The 10,889-nt window shown below is 40.5% G+C and overlaps 1 protein-coding gene across 4 annotated transcripts in view; it reads left to right on the top strand.

Moving 5' to 3' along the window:
- Positions 1 to 5,326: 5,326 nt before the first annotated feature.
- Positions 5,327 to 10,889, top strand: part of LOC111232721 (LIM domain-binding protein 2) — a 99,587-nt gene continuing 94,024 nt past the window's right edge. For all 4 annotated transcript variants that reach the window (XM_022760356.1, XM_022760355.1, XM_022760354.1 and 1 more), the window contains exon 1: positions 5,327 to 5,571. In XM_022760356.1, the coding sequence (XP_022616077.1) occupies positions 5,440 to 5,571 (132 nt within the window). In that variant the 5' untranslated portion in view covers positions 5,327 to 5,439. The remainder of the gene's footprint in view (positions 5,572 to 10,889) is intronic.

Genomic DNA, 10,889 nt, shown 5'->3' with positions numbered 1-10,889 from the left:
CCTGTATTAATCTATTTACACTAATTCGTCATCCCTGTGTGCAAATATTAGTTTGTAGTTTTGTGTGTCTTCCAATAATTGCTTGACACGACTGTGAGACTCATTTGTCACCAGTATGAGGAAATAGCATAATTGAAAAGTGCTTTTCAATTACAATTTGTTTAACTTAAATAATGAAATAAAATATGGTGCTTCAAAGTTTTGCTTCTTTTTTTTTTTATTATTATTCCATCCAGCAGCAAAGAGGAAAGAGAGAAAAAAAAAATCACTCACGGCAAAATGCAAATGAGCCTGGAAGCTATTACGATGCTAATGAGATTCCACCATAGAAGTTGCTGCTCCGGCATCCGGGGTATATTTCATCCATATTTGGAAAACAGTTGTGTTCTCAAAATAGGGGACACACTTCCCACTGTTAACAGTGGAGCTAGCAAGTTTTTACTTTCACTGGGGTCCACAAAAAGATAGGAGAAGGCATTACTTACTTAGTTTTACTTAGCAGAATACAGTGGTTGCACTCTATTTGCAGTCTGAACATTGTGTTTCACTGTGAAACTCTGCTCTATTTTTAGCAGTTCTTCAGTTTCATCATCTGCTTGTCAATCACCAGTGAGCTCCTTTTATTAATAACACAATCAAACTCTTCCTCCCAGCTTCAAAATACCACAAACATTCTGCATGTTGGCACATGTTCCACTCAAAAGAGAAGGAAAAAAAAAAAAAAGAAAAGGCAAATGAGTGTGATTGTTTACACCAGCAGCAGGCACATCAAACACAGCTACAACTTTATATTTTCACGCTCCGCTGTGAAACAGGATAAGACGTGTTCCGGGTTCTTCCGAACACGAGCGGCATCGGTGCGTTCAGGTGCAAAACCTGTAGCACGGCTGCTAGGGGTGTGTAGTTTGTGCGCTAAAGGCAGGCAGGTAGGTAGGTAGGGAGATAGGGTACGTTACCATAGTAACACCAAGAGGGAACCCAGCAGAAGCAGAGTGTCTATATGTGTCCTGACCCATTTCCATTCTCATCCACAAGTGTTTTGTCTCCCTCACCTTGCCGTTTCACAACTAAAAGCACCTCTCCTTCTTCATCCTTGATGCATTTGCTGCATTTAACAAATGGTCGAGGCTTAAAACATTCTGCTAAACACGCAGGATACAACACTACAAACTCTCAAGGTACATCTGGTTTCCTATTCAGTTCAATTCAATTCAACTTTGTCATCCCCTAGGATAAAAAAGCCCACTAACAGGAGTAAAACACAAATATAAAAAAGTATGTAAAACAAGTACTGCAGTCATAAATTATCAATATTTTCATCCACTGAACGGCGCTGAAATGAATACTCCTCCACAAAGAGAACGACTGGAGTTGAGCTAATTAATAGCTGGAAAATAAGATTTAATTTTGTAACTTATTGAACTAAACCTTCTGCAGAAAGGACAAAGCATAAATGTGACGATGAAGGTCGGAACAGAAAACACTCAAATTAGAGTAACAATCATTATTCTGGTCAGTTCAATAGAAGATTCAGTGATTAACTAGTAAAGCGGCATTAATAGGCTAAACAGCATTCTTAAGATGATGGAGCACTGTACATGACGTACTATGATCTGTCCTGGTTCAATAAATATAAGAAGAAAAATACTCAATTTATTTCACAGTGTGCCGCAGGTCTGTTTAGAACATGATTGATCGGGTTCAAAGTGATTAAAAGTTGGGAATCAATCAGCATCAGAGAAGTTTTAACCTCAAATAATTTTATAACGAGATTCAAACGTGTCTGTGGTGAGTGGGATTTCTCTTCCTGTCGGGACCTTTGTTTGTAACTCATCATAAAACACATTTAAAAGATAAGGTTGCCATTGATTTATAATTTTCTTGTCAATAAATCAAGTTAAAAAAGACTAAAACCATAAATGTGTTGGTTCGTCTGAAAATACTTTCCAATTTCTCCCCCCTATCTGTGGCACCTCACCCTGGTTTAAATCTTTAAAGAAATTCAACATGTATTATCATTTTTTAAAAAAGGCTCAGTAATCTCTTAAAACAGATGGGCACTGTGGCTTTAATTAAATATTATTTAAACCGGAGTAAATCGTGCAATTTTTCTCTGGGACTATTTTCAGCCGCGGATTAATACACACAAATACGTAATTTCCGGCAGCAGGACGATGTGTGTGGGATTGACTCGGTGTAAACTACCATGTCTGCGTTCATCATAATGAAGGGATGTGTCATCCAGTGCAACAGCGTGCAGCCATGTTTCCTGTGTGTTTACATGCTAAATTACAACAGAAAGGAAGCGTATCACCGCCTGAATATTATTATCTTATACTGAATATATTGACAGGTAACACTTACCTTTCCTTCAAAATCTATTTGGGGAAAACAAAAATAGTAGCCTAAGTGTAGGAACATAATTTTGTGGTTTGCGTTGCGTTGCTTTGAGTTGCGTTGCGTGAACATCAGAGTGGAACGTCTCGCGGAGAAGCCGGTGTGGTGCTGAGAACAGAAAACGTGCAGGTCATTGCTTTGGCGTCAGCGGGCAGCGCAGCCTCATGTAGCGCCTGTTTACGTTCATCTGTACAATACAACCAAGTTAATATTGAAATCTGTTAAATGAGCTGTTCACTTCAATGTACTGTATTGCAGCCACACTCGAGTGGTAAGCGCTTTAGGCGAGCAACCAAATCCTGTTAGAAATGTCAATTGAAAAGGTCTTGAGATATTAAAAATGTAGTTTTTAATTAAAGGTTTATTAATAGATTTTTCAAACTTTTTTTTTTAATTACCCGACCAGATGCCTGAGGCATTTGGATTACAACTTTTATCTCACTTGATTCAGACTGCCTCTCTCCATTCAGCCATTTTGGATTAAAAGTCAGACTTCATAAATGCTGTTCATTAATTCCCAGTGTGGGCAGTTAATGTGAGATTCAGCTGCAATGTTACGGCTGGTCTGAGTGTCTATTTATTTTTAGATTCTTGTGGCTACTTTGCAGCCCAGGCCTAATCTGTCACGGAGGAGAACATGGAGGAAATCTTAATCGCTGTGCCAAAAAAAGATTTTCAATGCAGTCTGGTGTGTCTGGTTTGAAAATTCAACATGTTAGTGACACATACTGTCACAGTAAATGACGTTATTGACGTGTTGCATGCAACACACTGTAAAATTGTTGAAATATATTAGAACCAGTCTGTGTTATGCTGTTTGCATACACAGTTATCACCACACATGCATGTCAGTGTGTCATATTATGCAAACCTTTACGATTTGAATTATTGGCACCGAGTTTGTAAAATATAAGCGCACAAGTTCTTTTTCTGAGTTTAGATTAGTGAACGTGTTGATGTTGCTTCAATAACAAGTGCAAACGCAAGAAAATCTCATCAAAATGAATCATGGGCAATTTGTGAGATTTGATTCTGCATAATCTGCTCATTACTGGATTAGACAATTTCACCCCAATTAAAAACACACAGGTGGATACAACAAGTTCAGGCGTGTTCTCTGAGGGGCGACACAGTCATTCTGGGAAATGTAGGAAATCGAGTGGAAGCAGAAAGTCGACATGGCTACCGATGGATTATCTTTTAATGATGATGAATCAGTGTAAATGATATAAAGTGTAAAAGCTGTAACAGTTTAATATGTGAGCTTTGTTTCATCGTGTTCACTGCACTCCCCAGAGATCACTGTGTCAGTCACACTGTGTGGGAACTCATGTGAATGAGTTTTTGTAAATGGCGCTCTCTTTACTTTGCATGATTAGCTGAAGCGACCTTGATCTTGATAACTACCCAGAGTGCACTGTGTTCTTAAACCGCTCTGCTTTACTTATTGTGCAATAAATACCTTCTTTTTTTTTTTAATTCCGGACAGTATTACTGAACAACTGAGCAAAGGTATCTCCCCCATGGGCAGCGACACCCCCAGATTCACTGTGTCATTTGGTTTTGGTGATTTGATTAAATTCAGAGACTCGTTAGGAAATTTGTACCATTTCACTACAACATCAACAATGTTGGATCCAGTCAATATTGTTGCCCTATGTCGAAATTTGTGCAAACACGTTGCATATTACCAATAAGGTTGTGTTTGATCAAACCACCATAAACCAACACTGACTAAGTAATCAATCAATGGGAACTCGGAGGTGATATAGGGGCCCTGTAATGTGTGGTGATAAGCTCAGTATTCTGTGTGTGAGAGCTCATACGTCAATATTGTGTGATAATGATCAACAGTTATTTAAAAATGCATATACAGGATTTTATTTGCAAAAACTGTGGTTTTATTTCTCATATTTTAGTTTGCATATTGTTGCCGTCTAATGGTTTTGAGTTTGTTGGTGTTATTTTGCACATAGTTGCTGAATTCAATGACAAACCTGGGCGTGTTTAAGATGCATGTGTTGGCTTGTAAAGGTTCGGAGTGACACTGTGGATCGTGGACTGTCACAGCAGCAAGTGTCACCCACGCCGAGCGCCGATCACACATTACACCACTTGGTGCGTAGCTAGCCGGGTACTGAGATTGTGTCTGCTGAGATCCCTCCGTTTATTTTTTAATTTCAGATTTGAAACACGCTGCTTTTAATGTTACATCACCTTGTGACAAACTTCATGAAACCTTTGCTTTTGTTTTTAAATCATGAAAAGCAGCTAAAGTTATTTGTTGCCACAGATGACCTGAGGGCTTTCTCCTACTGTTTTCAATGCAAGAGCCAGGTTGCTGCAGGAATACTAATATCTCCTAATAGTGTTAACGCTGAAGATACTTGACCCTCAGCTGCAGTGGACTCTCACCTCATGTTTTAAAGGTTTAACTGTGTGTGAAAACATGAAAAAAGGAGTCAGACGTGGCTAAGAAGGAGCAGACAGCGCAGTGTTGGCATTTTTTATCTGATCTGTGTGAATTGTTTAATGGACGTGAACAGATTCCCACACGTTACAAAACATAACGTGAAGACTGAATATGAAAACAAAAGGCTTTCTCTGTGGTTACAGTGTCAGTGCATGTAAATTAAAACAATGCATCACTTCAGACTGGAGGACACGCAACGAAACACATAACACACGCACATGCACGCAGAGATCTGACTTGAACTTTGCAAGAATGCAAAACTGAGTGTAGGTCTTGAAGGAAACAAAAGGAAACGACTTCCCTCCTCCCCTGCAATACCCCCCCCCCCCCCCCCTCTCTCTCCGTTCCTCCCTCCCCTCGCTTCCTCCCCCTCCCTCCTCCTCCTCCTCCTCCTCCTCCTCCAGCACCACGCTATAGCAGCGAACTAGGCAGGCCAACTTGCAGAGTGCAGCTCAGCCTCGACAGCGGCTGCTTCCCACTGGGGGTCTTCGGAGAGCATCGCACTCCCATGTGCGCTGCTGTGCCCGCTGGATGTTGAAATCGCGCCGTGCGCCTCGCCAGGAGCCACCATGTCCAACCCAACCCACGACCCGTTCTACTCGTCTCCGTTCGGACCCTTCTACAGGAGACACTCGCCCTACATGGTCCAGCCCGAGTATCGGATCTACGAGATGAACAAGCGGCTGCAGGCGCGCACGGAGGTGAGGAGATAACCGCCGCCGCACGGTCCCGTTTAGGTCGCGGTACCGGTTAGGAGGGTAGCGCGCTGTGGAGGTCCGGTGCGGGGAGGAGGGAAGGGATGTAGGAGCCGGACAGAGAGAGCGGCTCGGGTCGGTATGAAGGTCCGTCAGTCAGGAGATGTGGATGTGATGCCAAAGTGCCAAACATTCCAGAGGTGAAAGTAAACAGGCTCCGGTGTGTAGAGACACATCCTCCTCTGAAGTGACCTGTTGTGTAGCGACGAGTCTGAAAATCCACGGGATTGAAGTGGGAAACAGGCGATTTGTGGAAGAGATGCGTTCACGTGGCCAATTAACTTGTTTGAAATTCACGACTTAAAGTGTCACCTGCTCTGATTGGGAGCCGAGTGATGCACCTGAAGTGGGCATCGCTTGTTATTCTAAAAGTCCTCAATCAACTCAAACTACAGCGCAAACACGTGAAATAATCCGTTTACAGGTTTCAATCAAGATTTTTAAGACTCATCACTTCACCAAAATTAAGATTGAGACTAATTTTTGCAGTGTGACATTTAAACGTCATGTTAGACCATGTACCACCCTGAGCTGAGGGTTGGATTGAAAGAAAAAAGGGCTGCAGAAAAGTGACTATTCAAGTCCAACCAGCTTGTAGGGACTGAGGCAAAGTAGCCTTTTCACGTGCATTTAATTCATTTGCATACATTTACATATCGCCTGGTTTTTTACATATTTGCATACTGTGTCTGGTCGGTTTAAAACTGCTACAGCTCAGACCGAAGGAGCCCAACAAGAATGTAGAGAGTTAGCCCAGAGTGGTGAAGAGTTTCAGGTTTCACTGTTAAAGCAACATAATCTCTGATCTATGATTCATCACACTGTGTCTGGATGAAGTTTTGTCAATGAAAGTGACCCTGGCTGCACATTAAGATGATCATAGTATAATTGCAGGAGGGGTGAATTAACTTCATGTCAGTTTTCCTGATGCCTCAATGAGTTGCGAGTGTGGCGTTCAGTGTCACTGTGTCTGAACCTTTGCTGATCCCACTGTGAATTATATGGCAAGCATCTGTTTTCAGCATCTGCTCTGTGATCACAAAATGTGTAAATCTGCAGATAAAAAGTTCATTCGACATGTCAAGTTGTGAAGCATCTGCAGGGGGAATAGACAGCATCGAAACTCAAAAACAAGCAGATTTTAGCAGCTTAACGGAGCACTTTTTTTTATAAATGTTGCAACTGAGGATTATTTTCCATTATCGATTAATCTGCCACGATTACATGATTAATCGTTAATTGTTAATCATAAACACAAGTTCCCAGAGTTCATGGTGATCTGTTAATATGTTTTGATTTGTTTTAACCAAAGATTCAGGTTACTATCAGACGAATTAGAAAAACAGAAAATATTAATTTGAGAAACTGGAAACAGTGAATTTTGCCATTTTTGCTAAAAAAAAAAAAAAAAAAAAAAATGCTTAAACGGTTCATTGATTATCAAAATAGTTGCTGATGAATTTTCAGCTCGAACAAATACCTAATATTTTAAATAATCTTATCTCTGGTTGCTGTTGGAGGCTTTTAGGAATTTGATTCCCACCGAGACATTAAGAATGGAGGAGATTTGGATGAATATGTCCATTAAATGATTTAATGAGAAATTTTTTGGAGTCATTTTGGAAATCAGATTTTGGTACAAGACTACCAGCTGAGTTACTGCAGCAGCTTGCAGAATGATGCTGACTTTCCCAAAGAGGAACTTGCAACTTTAAGCAGACCACAGCAATGTTGCTGAGATGCAACGGCCCAGTGTGATGCATTATTCATGCGGAGTGGTCCAAGCCCCAGTGGACCTCAACTCCCGTACCACACATACCCAGACACCAAGTGCAATCACTACACACACTCTCTCTCACACACACACACACACACACACACACACACACACACACATACACATGCAGCACACACATGCACAGGACCATGTGCACGTGTGTTAACCAAACCGGATGTGTATGCAGCACAAACAAACGCACCATTGATAACATACATGGATGAGGTTCACAAACACACATCACACAGACACGCGTCAGTTTAAACCATTACCTTCATCTCCTCAGACTAAATTATATAATTGCATAATAATATAATTAGTTTTTGTTCCCGTTGGTGTTCGTATCTTCTTCATCCTCCTTCTCGTCTTTTTCTTTCTTTCTTCGGCGGCATGAAGAGTGTATAATATGTCGTCTCTTTAGCGATGTGGTTATTGTTTGATTAAAATGCAGCTGGTGAATATAATGAGGAAGAAGTAGTGTCTTATGGAGTGTAAATAAATGCCTCGAGTTTTACTATTTGTTTGCATCCAGATGCGCCATGCAGCTCAGTTCAGGCTTTTAACAAAATTATATAGCAATTATCCTCATGGATGCAAATCTGTGGCCATCACTTCACACAAACCTACTGCCTGTAAAAATAAAAAAAATACTGTGCTGCAAAGGAAGAAGATTGTAACAGAAAGACCTTCACATGTAAAGTCTCTTTCACCTTCACTGAGACAGACTTTCCTTATGAAGCAAACTCACTGAAGCTGTTTACTTCCTGTAAATTGAGCTTAGCCTTTGGTCCCTTAATGATGATGATGGTGGTGGGGTCATTCTCCTGCTTAGCCGCTGCTAAGTCCATCTCCTATAAGATGAGAGTAAAAGTCAGCTCATAGGTAGTTTCTTGAATATATCATCAAGGTTTTGCTGACAGCAGGACGTGCAGATCCACATCCTTTTGTGTTTGTTAGCTTAATTTACTTCCTCGTTGTTTTGGGAGCACACAGATCCTAATGCTGTATGTATAAAATTATTTCCATCGGTTTCTAAATTTTACTTTTTTCCGTCCTCATTAAAACCCGAAACGCAGAGAAGCACTGAAGTGGTAATTCTTCTCTTTGCAAAATACAGAAATGAACATAAAGCAATGCTATTACACCAAATAAGGAAATATTTGATGCCTTTATTGTTAAATGGGGTATGCATGAAAAGATATGATTATTTTGTTAGAAAATAGCGTACAGTACGTTACCCTGCATAGTGATGCTGCTTATGTTTGGGGTCAGTCAGACCCCAGAGAGTTTTAACTCTCTGTTACAGCACTTAATAACAGATGATGGACTTGTTTTGGATTCAGGAGGGATAGTGCTGCCTTTACATTACTGTCAGCACCGGTCACAGATATAGATCACATGAAGATCCATTGAATTTTCAGCCAAGGTCTCTGAGGTCCCACACAGAAGAAATGGGTCATTTTCTGTGTCAGCCTTCTGAAACATGTTCGAGAGCATGCTTATAAACAGTTCTCATTAAATCAGGAAATCGAGTGTCAAGATGATAAAACAACTTAAAGATCTCCAGGGTGGGAATCCCTTGACTTGTCCTCATGTCCTCGTGTTATTTAAACATCCAGACGAAGACAGAAAGTGTGTCAAACAAATCCAGAGAACATACAATGCGACCGCTTCTGTTGGGTTTCAGGATGAAGAGATGTATTAAAGCCATTATTTCTCTGGGTCCGTTGCTATATTTTGTTGATCCAGTCAGAAAGATTTCAAGCTTGCAAACAGCAAGTCTTGTCAGAATTATCACCCGAGCAAAGATGCTTAATATCGTGAAAGGACTGCCATTGTTGAGGATAAGAATAGCTCGGAGCGTACTTAACATCGTGCTCGCTGGCAGGCCACCGAAGCAAAATGACTCACCATAGTTTGCATTCCCGTTTTTTTTTTTTTTTTTAACAGGGGAACTGACTAAGCCTCAGTATGACACCATCTTTGAGAAAAAGTGTTGAAGGAGTCGACTGAAGTCACCGCTCTGTTAGAAATTCTTCCATTTGTCTTATTCATGAGTGTGCTTTTGAATTTGCTTGGCTGGTGGTGCAACTGCCTCTCGCACTGGCAGGCACAGGACTCAAGGACTTGACACTTGGAGGAGACTTACTTACCCCGGAGGAAAGTGTAGTCCGTATGAGTGTAAGTGACGTCTATAGCGTAAGCTTGGTGCAGCTAATCCTCTGGGAGTGAAATAACAAGTTGTTAGAATTAGACAGAGACATGTTCTGTTTTTATTCAACATCTTGCGCGCACGGTTGTTGTATTGAGTGGAACTGTAAGTGGACAGGGTTCGCAGCATCTCTCGTCTCTTGAATCATTTTAAAAGCCAGAGAAATTAACTTTACCAGGAAAAAAAAAATACACCCTCAGATGCTTTTGTGCCATTATAGATGGTTAAGAGTAAATTTTCGTGATGTTCAGTGCATTAGAGAGGCTGTTTTGTAATGTTTTGTAATTTACTTTTGGCCGTAGACATTCTCTCATCCATACATCCGCTGCCAGCAACCCACAGAGTGAAAACCATGAACGTGTAGGACAGAGCTGTGGCTGCGTCTGATGATTATTGTCATTATCGGTTTAACTGTTAATAACATCCTTGATTGATCAGTGAATCATGTGATCTATAAAGTCTCAGAAAACAATGGAAAAATGTCCGTCCTTGCGCCCGAAGTCACGTGTTCTTGTTTTTGTCCAAATTTACAATCATATGAAACAGAGAAACGCTGTAAATTCTCTGTAAAAATGACATAAATGATCAGATTATTAATTTAGTAGCCAAATAATTTTCTGAAGACCGACTAATCGACTAAACGTTCAGCTCTACTGCAGTGATGATGATGATGATGATGATGATGATGATGATGATGATGATGATTAGGGCTGTGACTAACACTCGTTTTTGTTAACGATTAATCTGCTGATTATTTTCCATCATGAATCATTTAATCTGTAAAATGTTACAAAAAAAAAAAACTGAAATACATACTGAATTTTTCCACAATCACCACTTCCTGAAGTTCCCTTCGTGTTCCCGGTCTTGTCTTGTCTGACCAGCAGTCCGAAAAGCATCAAGTCCTCGCTCAGCGGAGGTTGTTGCTGAAGAGAAACAACAACGATTCAGTTTTAAAAATAGTTGCTGATTTGTTCGGGTGGATTAATCACCTAATCCTCTCAGCTCTACTATAGTGTAGGTGAAATCAGGACAAATTATTTTCATTATCAGTTAATCTGCCAGTTATTTTCTCAATGAATCAGTGACTCGATCGGCCCATGAACATATAAACATACAAAGTAGCAAATCCTCCGAATTGGGAAGAAATGACTTAATCAATGAATCGATTGTCGAAATAGCTGTGAAATCGTTTTCTCTTTTACTAAGGGAACGGTGCTTTTGGTCCTGCAGCTGATGATCTGCAGAGGACTTTCTGGAATAATCGATGAATTG

The sequence above is a fragment of the Seriola dumerili genome, unplaced genomic scaffold (assembly GCF_002260705.1).
Source record: "Seriola dumerili isolate Sdu_G_001 unplaced genomic scaffold, Sdu_1.0 BDQW01000331.1, whole genome shotgun sequence".
Classification (NCBI taxonomy): domain Eukaryota; kingdom Metazoa; phylum Chordata; class Actinopteri; order Carangiformes; family Carangidae; genus Seriola; species Seriola dumerili.
This window is presented reverse-complemented; position numbering and strand designations above follow the sequence as displayed.